Below are 27011 nucleotides of genomic sequence, written 5' to 3' on the forward strand. Positions count from 1 at the left end.
TATTGAATTGTACTTTAACGAGTGAGCCCATTAGCTCTTAAATCCTACAACTGTACTGCCAACCCAAGATACATGTTCCCAATGATACAAAAATATGTATCAAAATGCTCCAAACCCCTCCTGGGTTAATATACAAAATTGGCAGCAGTGTTTTCAAACATTACTTAAAAGAGAAACTGGAGCATATGTAGAAGAAGGCTGTTGTTGTTAGCTACATCCAGGCTCCCCAGCCAGGGAACATATGGGATAAACGATCTGTGTCGATCGCATCTTGTATTAGTTGCTGTGCCTACAAAGCAAGTCAGTTTTTGAACAAATACACTTCAGTTAACTTGTGAAACCAAGAACGACTTAGAGAGCTTTTTGATCAAAAATGTCAAAAAAAACTTACCTGGCCATGTATGCTTCTCATCTCACCCCCCTCATAGCCATCAAGTTTTTGCTTGACACGCATCAAGGCACGTGCAGCATCCTTGTTACCTTCGAATTCCTCTTGTAATCCTTCTAAGTTCACGCCATCGTAATCTTCAGTTTCCTGGACCAAATACACATTCGTGTGAGAAACTCGATAACATCTTCAAACGGATAGAAAAAAAATACTAATATTATTAACACGACAACATAATTAAGTGGAACACAAAATGATTTTCATGAAGCACCTTCTGTCTTTGCAAAGCTTTTAAAGGGGACAATGCCCATTTATATAGAGGATCATGTATGAAAACCTGCAAAACAAGCCACCTTGATTAAGCATTCGATATTTGTTTTTTATATTTTCAGCATCATAATTAAACTTTCAGTTTTGGTTACTTCAACAATTGTAAGGAGGGCCTCTTTATTTGTTCGCATCACAGACAAGGTTTCTTCGCAACATCTCCTGAAAACGCCTTCCACTCCTGTGATACCCATTCCATCAATTATATCTCTTGTCAGCCTGAAAGGGACCTGTCACATCGGAAAGAACAAATAAGAATCGTGTAGAGGCCAGTAAAGTATTTAAAGAGAAAAAATGGAAAAGAGCATACCCGTTCAGGAGTCTTGAGCATTAATCCTTGTTCAAAGGCAACTCCAAGATCTATGTGGATAACTTCTGCTGTAGCTTGATCGATTAAAATATTCATGGCATGGCGGTCACCAAGACCAACGATGTACCCAACCTGATAGCAAAACAAACGCCCAATGTTCGGAAAAAGATGAATCAGAGGGGAAAATTTTTGAACATGTACTTCAGGTGCGTCAACAAAGAATACAACATGTTCTATTGGATATCAATGCATACGAAAGTTAAAACTCCAATGAGACTAGCAGCTTCCGAAATGTATTCCACTTTCTCTGATAGCTTCCTCATTACATAGGAAAGTTAAACTCTACTAAGATTAACAGCTTCCTAAATGTATTCCACTTTCTCTGATAGCTTATTTTATGTCATTTAGATGGGTATGACCGTATGAATGATTTTTTCCGTTATATATGCTACACAAACTGAAATTCCCATCCATGATAAACTGAAAGAGTAGAAAAATATCATCAAATGTGGATATACTTGCCATTGAACTAGCTGCAACACTATGTGTATACGCAAGCCTCTTCACAAACCAGTCAGCAGGATGCAGGAACTTTTCCAGGAAAAAGTAATGCATGACAGGCCTGGAAAAGGGGATGGATTTGTCAGCTAAATCCGGAGTAAATTAAAGTTTCACAAAGAACGCAACCTGAAGTTTGTGCAGACATCCATGAAGGCTTTGCGCTTGTCTTTTGCCTACAAGCCACCATTCAGCCAAGATTAACTGATGGAAATTAAATGATGGCCAACTAAGAAGATTTTAGAAATGAGGTGAGCTTACACTCGACATATGTTCTCGGCATTTTGAATAATTCCAGTTTCCAATGCCATAACGACCATGAGCGCCCCCAGCCCTTGAGCTGTGATTTGACATGCAAACAGCAGATTCAAACTGTCACGACTTGGAAATGTGATTAATGTACCATGTAACAGTAAATAATAATTTAGAAGACCAACCTTCCTATAAGATAATCTCCAAGTGGAATTGTGCCATCAACCCACTCAAGAACACCAGCGCTTGGGGTAAAAGGAACAACCTGAGCGTATGTATGTACATATAATTATAAAAGGTTTTGAACTTGCTGAATGGTTCAGACGTTCTCTAAAGACACTGACGTCTTAGAAATAGATTAGAGAGACATGCCTTGTATGTGCGTACAGCTAATCTTCTCTTCCATGTGTCCCGATTATTATGTAGAAAGGTATTGACGAGCCCAAAAAATTGTTCCATAACCTGAAGACAATGATACACCCATTGCATAGGTAGACCATTATATATGTGAAATTGTATAGCTTGGCTAGCTCAGCATATTTTCAATTTTCTGCCAGTAGATGGATCAGTGCCGCATTACAGAAAATGCAAGTAAGAATCAGATTAAAAAATTAGGAAACTCTTACAGCATCTTGTCTGAGGTCATCATTGCCAGATTTTGCAAGTTGCTTATATTTTCGACCATCAGAGCCAAAGCATTCAACTACTTTTGGAGCATTAATACCATTCATCACTCTGCATATCCAGAAGATGTCGTCTCAGATAAGATACTATTTTAAACTAGAAATGTCAAAGGAAAATTTTTTTTTGATTGAACAGGGACTTACGTAACAGAATCTGATAAACCTCTGAAAGAAGGGAACGACCCTTCATTGTATTGGCAGCTACGGTCAACAGGAATTGTAGCAGTCACTACAGGTACCTAATCTCAAAACGAAAGAAAGACAATACAAGTTTGACTGATACGTTAGAAGCATAGAGAAAAAAGCGCAATTCAATATCTGAATCAAGAAGGAAACCGAAAACATGCTTGCAAGCTCATGCAATGAAACATCTGTACCAACTTAAAACACAAATGAGAAAACTATATTGCAAGACTAATTTCAGCGAATAGAATTGATCTTGTTAAGTAACTACGGGAAGAAACAATTTAGGATCAGACCAACACATAGGACAACATTTGTTAAACAATTTTCAGTCGTATGTATAGCCTATCGTAATGACCCAGGGAAGCTTTCCTATCAAGATTCTAGATGTCAAATTTAAAGTCTTAATTCCATATATGGTGTCCTACAAGCTAATAATCACGCCAAGACTAGATAAGAATGCAAATGAATAACTGGAAGCGTGCTTACAAGTTCCAATTGTTTCACACTACGAATTTCTCTTGGCAGTGGTACCCTTTTATTAGTATCCTGTGAAGGAAAGAGTTCCGAAAATGTTATTTTGATTCAGCAAACAGTAAAAGGAAAAACTTCCGCTATTCTTATAGAATTATCACACCTCTCTCCTCGTTTCAAGCTCTGCAAGCTTGATGTAGATATCAACCAGTTGTTTCATCTGAAAAAGAAAAAAAATCACGATCTGCAGCTAAGTAACCAGGCAAAAGTGTCAATGATGCATACGACTAGATGAAAACAAGGTTTACTTGTCTAATCATAGGCCCATGATGCTGTGATACATCCTGCAAAAGATGCTCTGCAGCAACCTTTTTATCTATATCAACCACGAAAGAGTTTCTACTGCGTTGGTTATCCTTGATTCTGTCACCGTTTGCCAAAGCCAGAAGCTAGAACAAAATCAAAAGGAAAATACGAGAAACGTATCCAGCATTTAGATACATAAAATAACTTCAAAAAAGATGGACAAAGTCACTTGCAAATAATGTATTCCATGGCACGCTATATAGCAAAACGGTCTTTACTCTGTTCACCACATATAGTCGAGATGTCATCGGACATTCAATGGTTTTAACTTATGCACTTCTAGCAAGTTCTATGCCAGTTAACCAAACAGGAAAACTGAAACATAAATAATATATATAACATTTAACATTTCTTCAGAACCTGAAGGATAGTATGGTATGGATGATCAATGGCCATTTTTCTGAGAAGTGAAACCAGAGCAGACTGCAAGTGGTAAATCGTAGATATTAGCTAGACACATTATGGTATTAAGTTTTCAATAATAACCAACTTAAAATGCATTCCACCTGAAAACTGTTAGATCCTGATTCATCTCTAGAGCTACCCAACCTTGAAGCAATCTGATAAACAAGTGGTACAAATTTGTAAGACTGAACCTGCAAGAACATTTAGGGAGATGATGATTAGTTGATTTAACAAAAAAATTGGAGAAATGACTACAGATTTCCTTCTCTATAGTCTATATCAGAAAAATCAGACCCCGTCAGTCAAGTACCTCACTAATGGTGCTCAACATGTTATCAATAACATCTTTCTGGGAGGCAAGATTAAACCACATGGATACTTGTCTAAAGACCTGTAGAAAGAAAAATTAGTTCCAAAAATGTTTCCGTATTTCAGCAACATAATGGAATACACTACGTGTTCTTAAATCTCTCAAATAGTCTTTAAGGCGAGATAAAACTCCAATATCTTTATTGGGTAATGTGTTGACATGAATCCCAAAAACGAAAGTGTATAAAGTATATATGGTTTCAAAGGTCACTCTATCATAAATCAGGCGTATATCTAAAACCTTACACGTATCTGTACGAGTCGATATTTCCTATTAAGGTAGCTTCACTAGATGCTATAACCTAACAATTATAACTATTCTAAGGAATTCCATATTCGGCTCTAAAGCCAACTCAAACACTTCCTCGCCTGTTATAGTGTGGAAATCTAGACATCAATTCAAACCTTGCATTATATGAAAGCCTCACTGTAATACTTAGATAACTTACCACTCGGACATCATATTTGTCACCAATTTGCAGGCAACGTTGATACCCCTCCAACGCAAGTTTCAGAAAGTTATCCCTGTCAACCTAAGCAATTGAGGAGAAAGGGAAAGATTATGTATCGGTAAATATCATCCATCTAGAAAAAATCATGACTATTTTTCCGTAGCAGCCAGATTGTAGGGCGGAATAAAGCGCACCTGCAACTTTTCTGCTTCTTCTTTGTCCATTGTTAATTGCTTCTGCAGCTCTTGAATCTTCAGTGAATAGTCAGATTGTTCCCCCTAGTACGGTAAAATACCAAATATGGAATAAAATGAGAGACTTTTCTAGACCGGCAATCATACCGTTCTATGCAAAGAGATGTTCAGAGATCAAACAAACGGAGGTAGACAACTACTTGCCTTCTTTGAACTCTTATACCGTTTAATAAGCACCTCCAACTCTTTCGTCTGAAAAAATAAGTACGCTAGTTAGTTTCCTCCACAACAGAAGAAAAACGACCTTTGGAGTTGAAACTGTAGATGAACTCAGCGAAGAGATGAATTATTCATTTATCTGTGCCCACTAATGAGGGAAAAACAGACATTTTTTTACAAAAAAGAACTACAGAGAAAAAGAAATGTAATAGCAAATGGTGGAGACCTTGTGTTTTCGTAGCCGCATTGCAGCTTGCCATTCACTGGAAGAGAGTCTCTCCTCATAACTTTTAAACAGAGCATCTGCATAATGGGCCAGATGAAACCAAGTCTGGCTTTGTCTATCTACCAATCTTTTGCTGATCTCGGAACTCGGGTTTTTGGCAAGCGAAACTGCAGGCTTGAGGTACTTGTCTAAAATTGTTCTAGAGCTGTATCCAAGAGAAACAAAAAAGGGACCGAGTTGAGATTTCAGAAAAAAGTTCATATCGACCATTTATGTAAACTACTTTCAACCAAAATAAAAGTGTAACAATTTATTTACTTGCTAGATCTGGTTTCTGCTAGCCACTTCCCAATCACACGGTATATATCTGAAGCCTCTTCTTTTAATTGATAATTTTGTAAGATGTAGTTCGCCAGACTGATGGCAACTTCATGCCGCCCTTGGGCATGTAATATTTTCGCCTCTTCAATCTGAAACAGCACAAAAGTTACTGTAAAGCATATCTCTAGTGTATCACTAGATATACTACATATCTAAGACAAAAGTAACTAATAGATGGGGAAGGAAGTATTGTGTGCCTTCGTTCAATAAAGTTATTTTACTTAAGTAACAACTATTAGATGACAATCATAATTTTTCCAATTGTAAGTCTTGCTCACTTTCATAAGTCTCAGTAAGGAAAAAAACTACGTAGAAAGAAATATGTACAATTAAACAAAACATGGAAAGTTAAAATGTACCCTTCCAAGCCAATCTGGAACAGATTGTCCTCCATCACTTTTTGCACAAAGGAACTTGAACTCATGCAGAGACGCAGCTGCATGAGAAAACTTTGATCCCTGAAAACAACAAGATAATGTGTTTCTTGCAGGCATCTTACTACAAGTGAAGTGGTAGCTTTTCATACATACCTTGCGAAGTAAGGAAGCAGACTGCAAAAGATGCTGCATGGTACATTGCTCACATCCCAAGATTTGGAGGAGGACTCGCCTAAATGCGACTAATGGCTCCAACAAATTCATGTGGAACTGAGTTTGTGTAGTAATAGAGATCCAATCCTTATTCAGCCAAGAAAACTGTAGTTCATATTTTAAAATCTCCTCAGGACACCGACACATGAATTTTTCAACACATGAATATCCCAACTAAAATCTAACTGTACATGAAAGATCTTATATTTTTTCTTTTTCGACTTGCTATTAATAATATAAATTCTTAAAGCGCCAGTCATTTGCTAGAAGCTAGTGAACAACCACTTGAAAAATATGTTTCAAAGGAAAATACCTGCTCCATTGTTGGCGTCACAGGGTCTGCACATGCCATTTGTTTGACTGGATAGCCATGCATACTTTCATGTGAAGATGTCGTCCAGCGAAGATCCCAAACTAGTCCAAGATGATAAAGAATCTGGACATGATAAATTATCAAAAATCACGAAAGCGATCCCATATAGAAATTCAAAACCATTGTTTACCAAAGAGACCTGAAATCTTAAGCAATTTATATATATTTTCCTTCTAAAATAACATGTAGCTTGCATTAACAAATTCCACGGCTTGAAAATTCAAGTTTAGTTTAGGAATCACTCAACAGATGAAATCTTTAGTAAGGGATAATGTTTTATGAGGAAATCTTGAGATGCAGAGGTACTTTTTTAAAAGGTGAGCATCACGACATAGTAAAAGTTTTGGAACTCGCAACACCATAACTTGCAGTTATTTAAGATTTCATCGATCAAACCTGACAGCACATGTTGAGTAATTGGCTAGGCAAAATCAAGATGACCTTAACCAAAAAAGGAAGTTTGGCATTCACAGAGAGGGTACCATTATCAAAATAAAGACATGAGCAACAAGGAGTAGAATGGAATCCAAATGACAAGATGATGAAAAATGTAATGGAAAATATGATGTACTTTAGTGTCAATCTAAACATATATACCTGAAGTTTCACTACTGCCGAGTATATAAATTCAGTGCTTTCTTCACTTGCACGGGAAATGGACAATACAAGCTCCTGAAACAGAGCAAAACCAAAGATTCTTAACACAGAAGCTTGTAGCCTTCAAATCCAATGGTGATAAACTGAAATCATGCATTACCTTCTTAGCATCCTTCAGTTTTCCATGAAACCCATTGCAATCCCCTTCATGCAAAGCTCTCAAACAACTGAGAAGTAAACATGTAAGATGGGAGCTAGTGTCTCATTGGCAATGAATAAGACTTTTCGAAAACGAAGGACTTCATTTCAACTGATCATTGATACTAGGACATGGCCCAGGAAAGTAAGACCAACAATTATAGTGGTTTCAACTAATCTATTCTAAAACTCATATGTAACACATCATTCATTTTAAATAAAAGTCTAAGACCACGGCAAAGTCAGTGTCGATAAGATGTCAAGTAAATTTGGTGTAATCAAGAGCTACAAACAGGGAATAATCTAATGGCTAAGAATAGCATCATTGGTAAGAGTAAAATATGTGTTACCCGTGCAGATTTTCATGATAATTATTGTTCTTGACATGTTGCATAGATGTAGAGTGCGTTTGTGGATAGAGTAAAGAAAAATCCCATTTTCCTGCACGCCATGCAGCCTCATACTGCAAGCAAGAATCCAATTTTCAACTGAATTATCACATAAGCACCACACAACTATAGTATGACAGCTGCGTAGAGTTCGATTAGTTAATTGTCAAAACAGAATTTGGGGCAACTATCTAACCAAAATTTCACAATTTGGTAAATATAGCTGCCAAGCAACCCTTGAAGATCTCTGATTTATCATATTGTTTCTTTATCCCATGAAATATATATGAATTAACCAACAACCTTGTCCAGGTTTGAGAATAGAAGAAACCTTAACCAAATCAGGATGCATACCTGCAATTCGATAAACTCTGGATCATACTGAAAGGAGCCTTCTCGGGAAGTCAAGCCCCGGCAATACAGATCGAGAACATGCATACAGCCTGTCTGCTGCAAAGACCTAATGAGCCCTTTGAAAGGTTGTCTCTGGACCTCCCCTTCGCCAAAAACAGAATGTTGTGCACTAGTTGTTGGCTGAAAATGTTCCACCCCTTGGTTTTCAGGAAGGCTACCAGGCACCACTATTTTCTGTGAACGTGCTTGCAAGTCATAGTACTCAAGTGCTCTACTCCAGTTTCCCTCATGCTCAAATGTGGTTATTTGAGCAGACAACTTTCAGATTGCATCCATATACAAGAAACAGGAAGTGTTATTCACATATATGAAACCAGAAAAAGATCAAAAAGTACTGCATGTGATTTAGTTACTTCATTTCTTCTTGAAAATCCTTGGTTCTAGACGGAAATGTTTTTCATTGTTCAGCAGTAAAAATAAATAAAGAAAAGACTTAACCTATCACGTTTCATTTTAGTTAGTGTATACTCATCTGATATCAGCAGCGGAATCATATCAGTCTTCACACAATATTCTTACAATAGGTAACGGAAGAACTAATTTAACCACTTTCATGACTAGCAAACCGTTTCCATTTGACACGAATTCCAAACATTTATCCGACATGTACTCTATAGGACGCACTTTTAGTATCAGAATCGAACCTTGTTGGAATGTATAACCCCATACAAGCTGTCAGGCTCATTTATTCTTGTTATTGCAGACACAAGTATCTCAACGTGATCCGGTAACTGTTAGCCACAAAGGAAAGGAAACATTAGAAAGCAGCACAAACAAAACAAAATTATTTTCCACATGAAATATTGCAAGAAAACTCTTATTTGTAAGCCCCTTTTCTACATGAAGAACAAATCATTTGCAATTTTGTAAAATGCATCCCATGAAAGTTTCATATATGACAATGATCCATGATTACAAATTAGACATTAAGCATAAACGACAATGCCTATTAACTATTTAGTTAGGACAATGAAAACCATGGAAGAGCCTGAGTAAAATATTGTAAGTTCAATGATCCCGAATGGATAACATGAATTACCATATCATGATAAGAAAAATCAGGATCTCCGAGGCTTAGACTGCCAAATTTCTCCTCACACCAGTACTCAACATACATGGCGGCGGTCAAATATGCACCACAAACCTGGGAAGAACAAAGAGAAATATATATTGCAAATAACTTTAGAGCCTCTACTTTCAGAAATTGGTTAATGATTTGAAAGAAAAAGGATGACTCACTACTGCTGATCTGGCAGCAACAAGATAATCAATGGAAAGCCAATATGCCTGATCAACAAACGAAACAAGAGGTAAAAAACAGTAACACATGCTTGAAATTATAACTTCAAGAGGAATACTGATGAGCCAACCAGCGCCATATGGAAGGATACACACATATTTCACAGGAAAAACTATATGAGACAGTTAATACTAATGGGGTTAATCAAAAATATAGCACAAAAAAAAAGATAGCACACAGCTGACAGGGATAGCTTTGTTTTATAAATTTATTAATCCTCAATCGATTATCTGAAAGTAAAAAATTCTTCTGTATGACATAAACACAAATTAAAACAAGGCTATCATAATGCAACAACGGGAAAGATGTGCCACTGCCAATAGTTATAAATCTTCTTCTTTTTGGGTTAAATATAGTTGTAATCTTAGTAGGATGATAAAACACTTTGAGAAGGAAATTTCTGGTAATTCCAGACACATGAAATATTGCATGGATCAGCAATGCTCTTCCTCATAACAATACATATAGTAACTAAAGTTCATATAATAAAGAGTACACCTTGTCCCAATTTGCAGTTATGGACGCTGCCATACCATTAGCTGTTTCCACATCTCTAATCTTAGCAGCGCTGGAGCTAGATCTAGAACTGTAGTTAGAATGCTTAGTATTCTGCAAGAAAATTTCAGACGTTTGATTTTGGTAATCTCGCATATTTCGTAATGATCTTTTTATATGAACAAACTAATCTGATATCAGATTTCACTATAAAGGGGATACAAATAGCAGAATGTCCTTATTTACTCCCCATGAATAGCATATCTTTTTCAGTTACTCTAACCTTTTCTCTTTTAGTTTGCCCAGAAAAAGTTGATCTTTCAAGGACATAACACATCCGCAGTTCATTCAGGGTATTTAACATGACCTGCTTCGACTTTGTTAGCTTGTTTGAATCGACGAAGATGTGCTCTTTCACCTGCCCAATGGGGATTACAAGCTTTAACAAAAGTGACAAATAATTCTCTGCAGTGGTTTTATTCTGATGTACAATAAAAGAAAACTAAATGGGGAAGGCAAAGTACACGAGAGAAGTGAATTTGGTTGAAACAGTGATTAAAATAGGAGCCACACCTGTGAGGTAATTAGTTCGTGTAAATTGATATCAGTCCCTACCCTTCCTGCAAGACTAACAATAACACTTGGAAACAAAAGCTCAGAAATTTCAGCTTTCAGCATTGCTATATTCTGGCATAACCTGTGTCAGACAAAGCAGCAACAATGATCCACTGAGTGAAAGATTTTACTTGAATATTGTAACTGGATAATTAAGGTAGGTAGGAACCAAACAGATACCTTATTGGGACATCCTCACATAACGAGATCATACAGTACACAAGCTGACAAATCCATCCATCGAAGTTTTTATTATCTGTGGACCACACCTCAGCCTTCTCCAGTGAAAAGTTTTCAGCTGACAGCGCTGAAAATGAATCATTTTTAAGTAATTAACAAAAAAGAACAGGAACATGAATGAAATAATTTTGGAGCCGACATATCCATGTCATGTGAAAATTGAAATACAGGATTGGATTCTCCAAAAAACGTAAACTGAATTCACTAATTATTCCAAGCATATATATATCCTGAAAATCGATTAGAACAACTTTGCATGATTGCAAGCAATAGCCAAAAAGAATTAATATGCCTATGATTTCATCATTGACCTCCATTTTGTTTTTTAGGTTGCATTAAAAATTAGATGGTAATAACAGTATAAATAATAGCTTTCTAGAGAAGCACTTACCCTGAAACTTGACAGTGAAAACAAATTATAGCATCTAGCAGGAGGAACAGTTCATAGAAAACATACAGATTTTTTTTTTTTTGCGTGGGACTATGGACATATATCATGAGAAAACTAAATGGAGGTAATTTCTTCTAAGAACTTTTCAGAAATATCAAGATTCATGATATAGTTAAACTACCTTTGTACTGCTTTTCGCTATCCAGTAAGATCTTTTCAACAGTGTCAAGGTTAACACCCCTGCCATGTACCTACAAAAAAAAAAAAAGTACACATTTGAGCAGATAGGGCAGGCTTTTACTTAAATAACTCTAACAAGAAAAAGGAATCTATCATTAAGTTTTTAAATGGATTGACTGATCATTTATATGTCCATAAATGTCAAAGTGTGACTATTAAAATCAAATTTACCAGATCTTGAATACTTTTTTTTTTACAATGAAGTGTTTTATCTTCCCCATGGGAACAATTTTCCACTTTATGAATTATCTGAGAAAATATCAACCGATGAAATGACCAGAAAGCTAATGCGGAGGAGAAACTTGCCTCAATCAAAGATCTCTCACACGAATCGATAGAAGATAATGCTTGCTGCCCCCTTTCAGTGGAAAGAATTCCCTAAAGCAAGCAGAAAAATTTATCTATATAAGGTGAATGAAATTTCTAAAACATGGCCTTTTGAGACAGGAGGCAAGATAGTACAGAATAAATCTTTGGAAATATGTACAACGCCTCTACTGGGAAGGTGTTAACACGTATTTGACAAAAATATAATGGCACATCAGACAGAAAAATTCATGACTTTCCTGTGCATTATAGTAGATTACTAAATTATCAATAAAAAGATACTGTAAAATCGAGAAAAATCACACCAAATTAGGTCAGAGTCAAACATTACGGTATTCAGAGGCACAATCAATTCTGTACAGGGAAGAATCGAAAAACTATGAGCCCACTGAAGGTCAAGTTTGGATAGGTAAGAGTGTTAGAAAACTGACCCGAAGGGTTTGAGACGTTACGTCAATGATCTTTACAGAGTCATCCAAAAGATACTTCTTCAGAATCTTTAACAGCGAAATAAGGGTTTCATCGGATACGCCATTCTCAGTAAAAGAACTAACTTTTGATCCTTTATTATGGCTAACAAATTGAAGATCATTCATGGATCCCAACTCCCCAGGAAGATGGAAAACAACGGTGTGGGGGTCCCCAATACCAACCTACAGTTAAAATGAAAGATAATGAGACAAGATATTCAAATTTGCAAAGTAAGAGATGCTGACCATAAAAGAGAATGACAGATACCCTGGAAAGAAAATCCGACGCCAACAATCTCATACTATCTGCCTCATCTGAAGCAGACACGCGGACAAGAGTCCAAACAGCATTTACAATTTCATCATCAGAATGCCAAAAGCTATCTCCAGTTTCGAGATTTGACTCTCCTTGAGAAGCTTCAGTAGCTATGAGCTTGTGGTGCAGTGCTTGGAGACTGCAGGGACATGAAAAGTTGATAAACTGCAGCAATTGGTAAAGAAATAGGACTAATGGGCAGTATATTCCGCAAAAGCTTCATCGGGCATGTTATCGGCTCGAAGTTATTAAATTTGTTGCTATCAAGGTAGAAGCCAGATTGGCAAAATTGAAAGACAAACAATCTCTTCTTTGTAAATTAACTTGTAAAACATACACCTAAATCAAACATTTCACTAATGGGGCCAATCATGAAACATAAAAACAAAGTAGGTCAGACATCTACCTGTCCTAATAAAAAAAATAACCAGAAACGAATTACAGGAAGTGAGAAATCCCTTGACTGATAATTGTTTGCATAATTAGAAAACACACAGTCCCCAAAATAAAATAAAAGGAACCACACTTATTCTTAATTCTAAAGTTAACATCCCCCGCCAATCATGGAACTTAGGGTAGCCTTAATGAATATCACCGGATGATTTAACTAACAAAAGATAGAATGATACCTCCAGGAAAGGAATCTTGGTGGAAGATAACATGATCTTCTGGCACACTGTTGTAGCGGAACAGGAAAGAACACACAAAAATGGTTAGTGATGAAATTCCAACAACAATGTAATTATTAAAAATATCACTGTGTTTGACCTTCAACAGATGATTCCTTGGTGAGTAACCTTCGCATCTCCTGATGTGTGATTCGCGAATGACACGAAAAATTTCCATATCGGGCAATGGTTCTAAATCCTGAAAAAGATGGCAAATCAAAAAGCATAAATTTCTAGATGAATCCTTGCTGTGGTAGAACAAAAGGAAGGCAAATTTTAAGGTTGAACGCCTACTCTTATATCTTCATGGAGAGATGATTCTGAATTAGCAATTAGCTTGTGGAGCAAATTTACAAGTTGAGATGACTTAGAACCAGAAACTTTGGAGTTCGCTTCAGCATCGATGCAGCATGTAACTAGTTTTGAGACCAAAAACTAGAGAGTAGGCAACCAAAAAATGGTAAACAACCTTTTCTCAAAGTAATAAATAGTGGACCAAAATATGACATTAAGTACGCATACCTGGAGTTGGTCACCTAGTACACTAACAATTTCTTTGGCCGGATTGCTTCTGAACGAATCCAGTAAACAGGAAGCTATACTACAACACTGGTCTTGTAATGAGGGAGAGACGATAAATTGTCCAACAAGATTGAATATATAACTGAAAGAAACCACAAGTAAAGGTCAAAGTTGTTCTCCAGAGCTCAAAAATGGAGATTCACCCTTCAATGCCACCAAAATTTAAATTACATATGGCACTCATGTTTATTAGCAGAACAACAGTTTGAACATCATAGAGGGTAGCCTTGGTTATCAGCTAAGATATATAAGATATATATATATATATATATATATATATCAAGCTAAAGATTAAAATTGGAAGCTACTCTCGCCAAAGAAATACTATGCAAAGCTACTGATCGGGGAAGATATTATGATAATAACGAGTTCAAGACAAGCAAAGCTGATAAGAAACTATACTTTCTAACATCTACAACATAGTGTTTACTTGAGAAAAGAACCCAAATGGTCGTCTCATTGCTACCTCAAATTCAATAAAGTCTGAAGAAAGTCACTTTGGTCTTAAAGAACTTGAATATCACCAATCAAATAATTCAAAGAAATAGATAGAGAATTGTGCTCACTTTAAGGAACTTGGAACCAAAGCTCTATGACCAAGAATAATAGTAAGCTCTTCTAGAGCGGCCAGGTGATGACGCGTATGCCGATGATGGCATGCAGCTGACATTTTATAGTGTATTTCTGTGATGAACTGCCAAACAACAACAAAAACATTGTTACTAAGTATCAAACTGACAATAAAATTGCTATCTTGTGAAAAAGCTTCAGCAAATGAAAGTTTCACCATGAACACCCTATCTGGGCGAAAAACATTGATATTATCAATGACCGCCGCATTCTTATGATAATCAGCGCTGCATAAACCAAGTAAGACCTTAGAAAAGGGAAATAAAAGAAAACGAAGCCAAGATCGAGCGAGCAAGAAATGTTACGTTTCCAGAAAACCATCCACAATTGTTTGAATTGCTCGTGAAATGGTGTCACGAGAAAAAGCAGGAACGGGGGGTTCTGGTGAAGACGAAGCACGTGATAAAATAAAACTAACAATAGACACCTGCAATCGAAACAGAACAGGGTATGTTATACCTTAAATAATATTATAGTTTGAGAAGCTAGGAACTTTGGCAAAACGAAAATAAAGTATTCAACAATGGATCATGTAGTTGACAATGCTTTGATTTTGGATCGGAAGGCTTGAAAACTTGTAAATTGCTGACCATATTAGCTAATTAACGGTATGATGAAATTCTCCACTACAAACAACAAATACAGATTGCTGGAATCATGAGTCAAATGTTACAGGCATCATACCATATTCCGTTTAATGAGCTTATCCCTCTCAGTCTCGGTGATCTGACCCACATATAATATCGAATTTTGAAGCACCAATGCACCTTTTTCACATTCTGATGTTTTACTACAGTGCAATCCCATACCTATCGAAAAGATAGGCACAAAATTTTCTTTGACCAACACAGACGCCGGTTTGCTAGCCATCTGCATATTGTAGACAGAATCAGTGAAATAGAGATCGGAAAAATTCAAATCTCTGACCTTATCTGAAGGGCCCACACAAAATAGACCAAAACAAGCAAAAAAATTATTCAAGTTTCAATTTCATTACAGAATTTAAGACTCTATAAACCGAAATCGCAGCTATCTTAAATATCAGCGTAAGTCCATAAAATATATGGAAGCGCCTTACCTTAGCTACCCAATCAAGGTTAGTATTATCTTCATGCAGCAGAAGAGCTGGAAGTAGCCAGTGGGAACAAAAGTGGATGAAATATTTCGGTTCAGCATTTAGAATGAACAGCTGACTTGTCTGCAACAAAGCAACCAGCAGATTACATAGAATGCTAAAATGTACTCATTCCATTCTGCTAACTGCCGCGATCATAGAACAAATTGCTGGATATTAGGAAGCACATGCCGATATTTCATTCTTTCACTGGTAATTAACTTTGATTTCTAGTCAAACTGTGCGCTATCTTCAATATTGTAGACACGTGTGCAAGAGGGAAAAAAGAATTTGAACCTATTTACTGTAATACAAGTTTCAAATCATTTTTCATTTGGTTAAAAGTTTATCAAACAAATGAAACTCCTACGAACAAAGGGATACAAACAAAATGCTCATGAGTAACTTGAGTGTAACGGTAGTATGACCATCACAGAAAAGACACTCATCTATAAAACGATATCAGCTGGCGGCATACCTCAACAAGAGCAGCTAAACTGACACCACATGCAATCCAGAAAAAGAGGATCGGGCCCAAGAGTTCTTCCAGGTACTGCACAAACCAAGTTTGAAAGAGATGAAATCATCAGGATAATATTTACAAAGCTAAATCAGCTGATAGCAAAAAAATGCAAAGCGAGAAGAGCATTGTCAAGTGCAGCAATGATCACACCTTGAACCTAGATGGGTAATGGAGTTGTGCTGATAGATTGTCAAGTGCAGCAATGATTAATTCCCTACTAGAAAAAAAAACAGATAAGTAGAAGAAGGTTTCAAGTAAATAAAAAATATACAAGAGAGAAATACCTCTGACAAGGATCTATAGCTGAAACAGCGCACATCATAAAAACAGCCTGCGTTTTTCCATTAAGGAATACGATGTTAATACTTCATATAAAGCTATTACTCAACACGATTCCGAGAACTCAAGAAAAAATGAGTAATATATTACTTGCAACTCTATGTTCTCACTGTGATATGCAAGGTGCATCAGAGTAATGATGACAGTCTCCATTTTTGGGCGTGGCTGAGGACCAGCAGCCAAAACATCTCTTGCAGTGACAAGATTTTCCTTTGAGGAGGTTACCAGTATAATACCAAAGCTAGAGCTGGAAAGGAAGTGGGGAAAAATAACAACTCATGAGGTACTTCAACCGGACAACATCTGTAACCGATGTTAAAACTAAACTATTAACAGCAAACGAGGAACTTCAATCTAAAAGAGTATAACAAAGATACCGCTGCAAGCTAATATTAAAAAGAATTAGAAGCTCTGTGAAACATCAGAACTTACGGAATGCTGAAATTCATAAGACTCGCAATCAATAAGGAAAAATGATACACAGAACTGTCGAAGGTTTTCAAGAAAGAAATATAAAATAACTTGAACAGGCATTGTGTTTATTAAACAATGCTTTCTGCCACACAAAAAAAGAGAGAAGAAATCAGCCTCTTCCTCTTTTTCCTTTTTTGGTAAGCCACAAAAAGCTGTCATCTAACACTTTTGTCTTACTAGGAGAACACCGTACTAAAAAGCCATACGATAACAAATAGTTTTAAATAAAAAACACCAACTTAAGCTTACCAAATATCTTGGAATAATGCCTCATGACCATCCCATGTCTGGAATAAAAGCCCAATTTGTCTTGCCAGGACAAACCGCACCCGATAATCAGAGTCATTTAGCATTAGCAAAAGTCGCTCAATCATTGTCTGTACAAATTATAACAGAAATTCCATGAACTAGACAGCAAGATACTAAGTTAAATATGAAATCCACAATGAACAGCGCAGAATATTTAACTGTAATCAGCTGATGTAAAATTCCAAAAAGACAAACAATTAGCACTAATGTTTGAACTACACATAATGAGCGCAAGAAATATTACAATATTTCATCTGCAAACAACAGGAACTATCTCATCTGAACAGAATGTACACGAAAATGTTATTCTTCAACTTCAATGGTATTTGATGTGTAAACTAAGTCACGAAACCTTAAGCCAGTTTGCTCTACGAAAACACTAAAAAGAGAAGCAAAACTAGCGTGACTATAAATACTGCGTATGCCAGGTTTTATGTCTAGTGAATTAGTGGGTTATATGAGAAGTAGGTACCTGACCAATCCGAGGATTAAGCAAGACAAAATTACATATACAGCTGATAAGCCTCACACGCCCAAACCAGCCCATGAGACCACATTCAGAAACTTTATTCACCATTGCGCCAAGTTGGACAAAGATCTGCACGGTACTTAGAGAATGAATCAAGCAGATAAAGGAAAGAACCAAATACTTAACTCAAACAAGAGGAGGCGCTACCTGACAACTCTCCCCTTTCAGAAGAGACAATTCCGAGTTTGGTTTGAGTCCAGAAGAATCCATCCCCGATAACAAATTTTGCAGTAAAACATGTAAGGCAGTGACTATATTGAGACAGTTACGCTTGTTCTTTACTTGTTTGTTGAGCATGTCATCCAAGAAAATAACCTTAAAGATAAAATCGTGAAACAAAAAACCATAAACACAAGAAAAGCATGGAGATGTTAATATAAAATCTTCCAAATATCATAGCAATTTAAACAACAGGAGAATTCCATACCAAATCATAAACCTTCGGCATAGAAGTCAAGCATGAAAGCTGGCATAGATGATAGAGTATATTTTCCAAAACCTGCAAATGTAAGCAGTTGAACAATACGTTTCTGTAAGGTCACAACAAAAGCTTGAGAGACTGACATGTGATAAAAAAATTCGTAATACCTTAGGATCACATTCCTTCTCCATAATACTATATAAAACATCCCATGTAGGAAACTGAAGTACCGGAGAAAAACATGAGATAAGCGATATCATGCCCAACTTCCAGTTCCCCGTAGAAACAGGCCCACCGGCAACAGCTTTTCCACCGGCAGTTATAAGATCTATCTCTTTAGTGTCTACATCTAGATCCAAATCCATATCCACAATCCTGCCAACTTCTGGGGGATCAAGTGCTAACGATTTCGAAGTAACAGTGTCAGGTTGAGTATTCCATGAGTGCTCAGTATATTCTCCGTAAACTTTAGCAAACGACCGTAAAAGGTCCTCTAAGGAGTGAAATACAGTATCATAACTAGTGGCAAGAAGATTTTGGTCTCTTCTGTTGCTGAAGACAGGAGAACTAGTAAGAGACCTCAACGAAACTATTATAGAACTTTTCTCATTAAAATCTGAGCCAAACCCCAAGGGTCCAAGCCTTTGAAAATCATAGAGGCTCTTTAAAACTGCTTCAACAGCGTAGTCCAGGCTTTCTAACAAATACTGGCATGCTTTTAAGAAGAAAGAAGTGCTTCCCTTACCCTTCCTGAGAAATGAAAACGAAAATTCAAGTGACTGAAAGAAAAGTCACACAAAGAGATGCATTAAGCTAGTTCATCGCAGGCGCAGCAACATTCACAACCACCGGTTAGAAAAGTCAAACTACACGGTCTTGCTTCAGAAAAACTACATGCATAGAACACGGTGACACTACTAACAGAACAAAGCCGCATCTACAAGTGGGTGTTCACCATCTCTCAAGATTAACTATGACACTTTTGTCATAACAATTTTGATACAGAAAAACTGACAAGAAACAATAACAATATCAGTCATTCACTCACAAGTTACCACGAATAGTATGAGTTGACTAACCTCGTCGTATAAGAACCATGCATAAAATGACACAGCAGAGAACATCCCATAAATATGTCAGAAAGTGGTCCTTTCTCACTGTCCTCTGGGATAAGGCTAAGAAAATAGATTTCCATGTCATTAAGCAATGGATCTCTTAGTACTAGAGGTAGTTGTACTCCATCAGGAACTCGGTAACTAGAGATCTGAAAACAAAAAGATACACAAATAATGTCAGTGAAGAAATGAGGTTCAGGAAAGAGAGAAACAAAATCGAAGGATCCTCCACCTTGATAGAATTCGAGTAAACTCTTGTTAGAACCTCTACAGAGCATTCAAACAGTCCAAATTTTCTTTCTTGTTCAGCATCATCCATCTGAAAAAGAAACAACAACAGTGAATTCCAGTTTTAGACTTGCAAACTTTTCTGAGATGAGAACTATTCCGAGCTTCAAAACAAACATGATATGCACCTTCACATCATTCACCACTTCACAGGCATCCCAACTAGGTGGTGTTGGGAGATGTTCCTTAGGTAATGGAAGTGTCGTTGTGAAACCAGCACATAGGGCTAAAGCAGCTGCTGGTAGAAGGCGAATCATTCGCTCATTCAGTGCCAATGGACCCTAAAAATATATAAGCCATAAGCATGATCTCCAATATGATCGTGTGGTACAATGAGGAACACACAATTAGAGACTTATAAATGCACAACGCGGTACTTGACTGAGTGAACATGTTTAGATTTCTAATTCTCATAGATATTCAGTTTCACAAATAAGGTAGAAATAGAATGCAGCTCTTACCAACTAGTTGCCAGGAAATAACAAATAGAGCACATAATTTTCGCTGCCTGAACCTAGAATTAAGTGCTTAACTTTAAAATTATGCTACAATCAATCTTTTGGGGTAAACATAATTCCAGACGAATGGTTTGGCTTGGTCATATCGTAGATAATGCCTCCACCACAGAGAGTACGAGGTATCACAAATAATCAGAGTATCAGACCAACAATATGATTATTCATGAGATCCCTATTGCAAAAATATTTGTGCTTTTCTGGAAAAAGGAATTGAAACTACCTTCAAGCTAAGGGGGCCACAAACTGCTCTAAGGAGATTGCGTCGTAGATGTAGATCATCTTGCAGGTTTCCCTGCATAAATGAGAGGACAGAGCCATGATGATATAATACTTTTTGAAGACTTGAAAGTCTATTTAGCAATCAAGGAACAAAGAAGGTAGATACTAAGACCATACAGTTCATGTGAGAACCAGTTAATTACCTGGCAACCCATACGTGAAAAGTAACATGCAATGAAGTACAAGGCCGGCCTGGGTAAAAGTAATAATTATTTAGTTAACAGTCGAGCAATTCAACAACTATCAATTCCAACCCAACACACATTAATCTTATAAAAGGAAATATTATAAGATCTTTAAATGGAACAAGATGTATCCAAGCTCATTGCTCATTTCCTTATTTTCCACAGGAAAAGTGGGACTCTAGCCTAGTAGCAGCTCAAGGATTAGCTATCCATCATGGACTATGAAGATTTGAGGATAAAAGGCTTACTCAGAGGGTATGTGTCTGAATAATTGGTGATCCCACACTTCTTGAGGTAGAATCCCCACGTTTATGTGGTTCTAAACGAAGGGAAAATAAAATTAAGAGTACATAGCTGAATAAAATTTCTGTTAGAATTTTATTACAAACTTACATTTGAAATAATTGATCCAAGGAGCACCAAGACAGCATCAACCTGCATTAAGATAATGATAGTTGAACATCCGATTGCAGAACAGAGTAGCATCAGCCACACGTACGTACATTTATAGATACAAATCAGCTAAGCAAAGCGAGTAACTGAGAACTTTTTAGCTCAAACAGCTAACCAAACAACCTATACAGTTTTAGTATAAACCAAGAAAACCAATTTACCTTGATCCCTATCAAAGAGGGCTCTGTCCTTTTTACATGTATATTTAAGTATCAACATGTGACCAATTACCAAAACTATTACAGAGTTTATGTAAGAGCATAATTTAAACGGGAAATTACTAGAAAAGAAACGCTGAACCAGTAAAAACACTAACGTTTGATCGACACAAATCCTCGAAGAGAGATTAAGAGGTTAAGATTAAATTTTAGTTTTCCTGTAACCTATATACAAGCTCAAGCTTCACTTGCTACCTAGTTTTCGGGATTTGTTTTTCAAGTTTCTTCCTAAACTAGCAACCGTTTTAAGAGAATATATTGTGGGAAACAAGAAAGAATATAAGTAGATATATGCAACATACAATTACGGTCATGCTGCTGAATGTTGCTAGTCCGTGGATCAAAGAACTCCAGATTAATTGCCAACCACGATCTAGCTGCAATCAAATGTGTTTTAATGAGATAAAAAGTTAACTACAAAGAAAACTAGATTCAAAATATATATTTTAAAAAGAAATCACTTAATCCAATACAAATCTGAAAATGAATAGGCAAGAAAACCGTTTCAGCGACCATAAAACCAAAAGTCCTAATGATTTCAAGAACCCAAGCAGCCAAAGTAGGATACCAAAAGCCTAATAATGACCAGCTGAGTTCTATCAAAAAATAGTCGGATGATTCATAAAACACAAGTTGAGTAGAGCTGAACGTGACATCAAAACAAAAATCTTATATGCGAACAGGCCATTAATGTTCGGTACATGTTACACCGAAAAAGTTTGCCAAGATGCAATATATTTCCTTAACTTCGCCACAGTACGATCAAGGGATTCAAGTATTATCATATTTTAGTAACAATACCAGAATCAACTCTAAACCTCAGTAATCCATATTTCTGGTGGACGATCTAACCTATCCTATGTGTATCAGACTCACACACACACACAAACAAAGGCAGGAAAGGTAAGTACCTCACTTGAGGAAACAGCTGACTTTGATATGTCGATAGTTGCAGTTGGAAGTAACAAACCAGAAGATAGCTCTTGCAAACTCCTTCAAAAAGAAATAAATTTTCACAAAATACTCACTGAGATATAGGATCAAAGAATTTTAAACTAGAAAAGTTAAGGCCAACGAAGATCCTAAGTGTATCATATCATTTCACATATTTTTCTATTAAACACCTCGACAGCAGTGAATAGAATATATGAAGGAACTTGCTGCAGATTCAGAATAGTAAACACCTGAACTCCATACCTCAAAGTCCATAATAGACCATCATAAGAACGTCTCATACTAGCATCCTCCACAAGTCTGTCATGTACAAGATTAAGTAAATCAAAGCAGTCCACTGTTAAAGATACTAGTAGTATTAACATTGAACTATTTATAAGTAGCAGCATCTGCAATTTTAAGCAATTACAGTGCAATGGGAATACGGTTGTTCGATCAAGTTAGTTATCAGGTATTTTAATAGAAATAAGCTAGTAGTAATAAAACCATTGATTGCCAAAGGTACCACCATCAAAAGAGAATACAAAGTGCCAAGTAACGTTGAATAATATTCTTGTTTCAGAAGTTGGTTATATGAGAAACTAATTTAGAATCAAATCTAATGAATCAGTACGCTCCTGATTTGCAGTCATAGAATTGTGTTTACTTGGTTAAGACACGTCATTCACCACGTACTATTTATGGTATGATAAACATCGTTTGTATGGTCTTCTCAACTGATTCTTCCGTTTAAATGTAGTAATCAGTGAAGCATGTTAAAGGATAAAGTGGCAACGGATATTCTAAAAGAGTATTGCACCAGAAAGTATTAACAAACAACTCTTAGTTACTGCTTTCACAGAGGCAAACAAAGGTCCACGTAATAACTAAGTACAACTTCCCAAGTTACCTTTGAAAGTTTGTACAGATGGCTTCAAACCAGTAAATAAGGAGATCCTTGTTGATGCGAGTACAATGAGTCCGAATTAGACAACCAAAAGCAGCACACCTGGACGAAGCTTATGTATTTTAGTCCACATATTCGCAATAAATAGTTTCTATGTAAAGCAGGGAGCAAGAAAATCAAAATAATGCCAGTTTAGCATCTAGAGTGACAAACAATAGAGTTGTCCTTCTTAATAAGAGACGTGCTATCCCACATAAACTTGTTCTCCAGCATTACAAATTGAACTGAAGTTACATGTCGATAAAAAACAAATGGTGTACGCCCATCAAAGGCATTCTAAGATATGGCTACACATATATCGATATCCTCTAGTAATAGTCTAGTTAGAAACATACCACAGCCATTTTCCTTCAGTAAGTGCCTCCACAAGACGCAATGTAATATGTTGCCTTCGAGCTCGTTTCTCTGACAGTGATGATCTAGTAGTATTGACAACTGCCTGCCAAAGTTCAGAATATCAGCACTATTTCTCTCCCACATTCCCTCCAGACACACAAGGACACAATATTCAAGTATACACAAAGGGGTGACCAAGCACGCATTTATGTGATGGGATTCAATTGGCTGTACTCGAGAAGGATAAAATGATTCTCGAAGTATACAAAATCAAACTTCAGTGCCGAACAAAAAGACTTCAGAAAATCATAATGCAAATCAATTTTAAATAGTGCTGAAGGTAGATGAAGCAAAATCCAGACACTGTTGAAATCAAAGAAAATGTTGGTTGAACTTGTATACAAAGTAAAGTGAATATAAACAGGTACCCGGTAGAGCACATGTGCAGCCAACTCAACCAAGCTATTCTGATAGCTGCTCAATGTCCCATCCTTGGTTGAATCACCCCTATATATTTTAAAATTAGAAATTTCATAACTTCACGAGATGTGTTGAAGTTAAAGAAGTCATTCTTCGAAGAGAAGACAGATAAAAGATATACCATGATGCAGAACTTGATGAACTACCAAGATCCAGTTCACTAGTAACCACGTTCAAAAGTTGTTCCACCAGAGAACTAGATTCACTAGATCCTCTTGTCAAATTTAGCTGTAGCCTTCCATAAAAAGCAAGTATCTCCTGAAAGGTATAACAAGAAAACAAAAAAAAACTGACTTAGACCGAAGCCGTAGAAGAAACAAAATCACGTGTTTAACATAGGGCTACCACAAAACAAAAAAAAAAAAAACCTTAAGGTTCTTATCATGGGTTGTTAACCAGCAACGGAACACAAACTGTTGGACGGCATTATGAATTTCCAATGACAAGGAGCCTATATTAGGACCATCCTTGAGCAAGAACGAATTTACACATTCAATAAGCTTGCGTGAGAGCTTTTCTTCATCTCTGAAAAGGTTATAGTAAATTAGTATAACTTTTAATATTGTTTGCAAAGGAGAGTACAAATACGAGTAAGACGTTGTGTAACAAATAAAATCTAACCTTGCAGAAGAGAAGATGTGAATGAGACCATTCACAATTTCTTTTCGAATGTCATCAGAAAAATCTCCTGGGGGGTTCTCTAAAAGTGACTGAAGCGTAAGAATACAACGAAACGCCTCCTCCTTCTGGCTATGTTGACCACTGTTTTTCTCCCAAAACCCTGCTTCCGCCCTTTCTATGTATAACATCACCAAATCTTGCAGAAACATTATGTTAAAAAGATATCCAACACCATCAAACCACCATACACACTATATCCATGAAAAGACTAGACAATTAGAATATTTAGACTTTTAGAGAACTCACTGGAATATGTACGCTTCCTCATTTGGAAACGGTATTCCTTAATTTCCAAAAGATGGCGGAGTATGATCCCATACTCTGAATGAAAGCTAGGTGTATTGCTCAAAATATCATGTATATGTGTAAAGATGGTTTTGGCCATAGATAGCAAAGGAGAGAGTACACCTGAGACATTAGAACAGATTAGTTACATAAGCACCGAACAAGATGAAATCTTGATAATCTACCATCAAAGAGTAAGCATAAAGATACATTTATATGAGAAAATAACTGACATGCAGAAAACAAATGCGCATGGGGGGTATTAATAAGATGAACACCTAACGGATTTCAGTTCCACAAAACCATATTACATCAATGTTCACGTTCTCCCGGCTTATTCTAAGATAGTCTAATATAAAGAAACATGGAGCAATTTTCCGGTTCCAGTAACAACAGGAAACACTCAAATTCAGATAGCAAATAGTTTTGACCAAGAGGCTTGATAACAGCGTCTTTGGAAGCACAAACTAATTAAAGGAAGCATATTACTCTATTTCGGACTAACAAAAAAAAAAAACATTACTATATTCCTCACCAGGAAACTTGGTTTCTTCCGCTCTCTGAATAACAACCCGAAGCGCCTTGGCAAAAGTTGGTTTGGGTATCCGTCTCTTACTACCTGACACCTCCATTGATACACATTGAAGGAGATTTTTAACCAAAAAGGGCCACGTTTCAGCTGCAACAACAAGAAAGGAGCGGGATTAACGTCAAATATTGATTTAATCAATAATAGTATCTCACCTTTTTCAATGGCTACCTACCATTTGGAATCTGGTCCAACTTAAGCTTGGCTGTGTTATGCGAAAGAAAGCTACAGAAGTTAATTGACATATCTCCTTCGAGCCACGTGTTCAATAACTTGACTCCATCCTGAAATATGTAAGAGAAACTTGAGGTTGAAACATAATATAGGACCCTACCTAGTTATAAAACATCACTCATGGATAGATAAACGATACATAAACTTTCTAGTTTTCTAGTCACTGCTGCTCCATATTCGTGGCTTAAAAACAGCAGAAAGTAAACAAAATACCATTAGCAAGCGTTAAATAAGCAGCCAATATGATACGAAACCTAATTTCAACTGCAATATAAATTGTCTTTTCACAGATGCAACAGGCGAAGACAACACAACCCTACTCGAGACTATTATAGAAACCGAGATGTATTGCAGATTAAGGGTGCTATTGTTTCACAATCGTCATTGCATTTCATTCAAACCCAGACGTATTGATATTAAGCACAAAGAAAACAACACGCACACAGAGATTCCAAACAAGAAAACTAATCGTCTATGCCGTTTTCGGCCTGAAACCCAGGCGATTAAGAGATGGTAAAGCGAAGAGTTTACTTCACGAGTCTTGGCTTTATCCGACGAGAGCTTCCAGACGACCTCATGGACATCCCTCGAAGTAATCATCGTGCAATCGAACTGGGAATTTCCCGAGAACGAAACGACGATCTTCGTGAATACCCCAAATGATGAAATTGATTTTGAATTTCCGGGGAAAGAAAGAGGCTGAGGGTTTATTAACACTACAGGACTGCGAATGACTCTCACCACCGTCTATGCATTTTGCACACAGAAGCCCCTTTTTGTCCCTTTTACCGATTTGCCCCAGTATAACCGTTAGATTATGCAATTGACTAACCATTCAATTTAACAATTATTACGTGATAGCCCATGTAATACTTAATAACCTACATAACTCCCCTCCCCCCCCCCCACCCAATTGAACCGTTAGAGTTCCCAACTGAACCAAATTATGACTCGGAGTCTGGGACACCGGACTGACCATCATTTGTCGCAGTCGAACAATTAGATTACCTGGTTTAGTACTTATTATTAAATTCAACCAGTTAATATTCCGATTCTAGTGGTTTAAAACTCACTTTTATACCAGGTTGACAAACCAGATTGTTTGTTCTCAAAAGTATT

General features: G+C 36.7%; 1 protein-coding gene across 2 annotated transcripts; it reads right to left on the minus strand.

Annotated features, from left to right (window-relative positions):
- Positions 1-26658, minus strand: LOC106434303 (serine/threonine-protein kinase ATM). 2 transcript variants are annotated; one of them, XM_048752880.1, is made up of 79 exons: positions 26424-26658; positions 25834-25942; positions 25605-25748; positions 25031-25192; positions 24725-24920; positions 24472-24628; positions 24225-24361; positions 24052-24130; positions 23623-23726; positions 23231-23329; positions 22585-22641; positions 22299-22380; positions 21690-21764; positions 21110-21151; positions 20965-21035; positions 20675-20723; positions 20473-20544; positions 19863-20015; positions 19679-19765; positions 19411-19595; positions 18499-19081; positions 18338-18409; positions 18058-18225; positions 17854-17979; positions 17322-17449; positions 16689-16845; positions 16544-16590; positions 16410-16473; positions 16215-16289; positions 15701-15820; positions 15307-15492; positions 14928-15049; positions 14780-14849; positions 14559-14686; positions 13933-14074; positions 13705-13845; positions 13511-13609; positions 13372-13418; positions 12695-12881; positions 12388-12609; positions 11936-12007; positions 11571-11640; positions 10939-11056; positions 10717-10840; positions 10427-10561; positions 10147-10257; positions 9588-9635; positions 9388-9492; positions 8993-9079; positions 8289-8606; positions 7896-8008; positions 7508-7574; positions 7348-7422; positions 6691-6813; positions 6318-6482; positions 6147-6245; positions 5725-5876; positions 5407-5611; positions 5166-5213; positions 4962-5045; positions 4765-4848; positions 4257-4337; positions 4048-4137; positions 3902-3964; positions 3484-3624; positions 3339-3395; positions 3191-3250; positions 2663-2757; positions 2462-2570; positions 2208-2297; positions 2021-2100; positions 1845-1923; positions 1713-1759; positions 1548-1647; positions 1026-1157; positions 811-945; positions 660-725; positions 392-535; positions 1-289 (listed from the first exon to the last, which is right to left on the minus strand). In XM_048752880.1, the coding sequence occupies exons 1-79, from the start codon at positions 26490-26492 to the stop codon at positions 212-214; spliced, it is 9063 nt and encodes a 3020-aa protein (XP_048608837.1). In that variant the 5' UTR covers positions 26493-26658; the 3' UTR covers positions 1-211. The 2 variants fall into 2 exon arrangements, with proteins under 2 accessions (XP_048608837.1, XP_048608836.1); XM_048752879.1 differs by having other exon boundaries at positions 10939-11065; positions 16410-16476.
- Positions 26659-27011: the final 353 nt, after the last annotated feature.

This window comes from Brassica napus, chromosome C3 (assembly GCF_020379485.1).
Source record: "Brassica napus cultivar Da-Ae chromosome C3, Da-Ae, whole genome shotgun sequence".
NCBI classification, from domain to species: domain Eukaryota; kingdom Viridiplantae; phylum Streptophyta; class Magnoliopsida; order Brassicales; family Brassicaceae; genus Brassica; species Brassica napus.

Coding starts and splice junctions, on each gene's coding strand:
- LOC106434303 (XM_048752879.1), bottom strand. CDS start 26,492: ATGATTACTTCGAGGGATGTCCATGAGGTCGTCTGGAAGCTCTCGTCG. Junction 24,629..24,724: donor CACATCTTCTCTTCTGCAAG/GTTAGATTTTAT, acceptor TAACCTTTTCAG/AGATGAAGAAAAGCTCTCAC. Junction 946..1,025: donor TGCTCAAGACTCCTGAACGG/GTATGCTCTTTT, acceptor CCGATGTGACAG/GTCCCTTTCAGGCTGACAAG.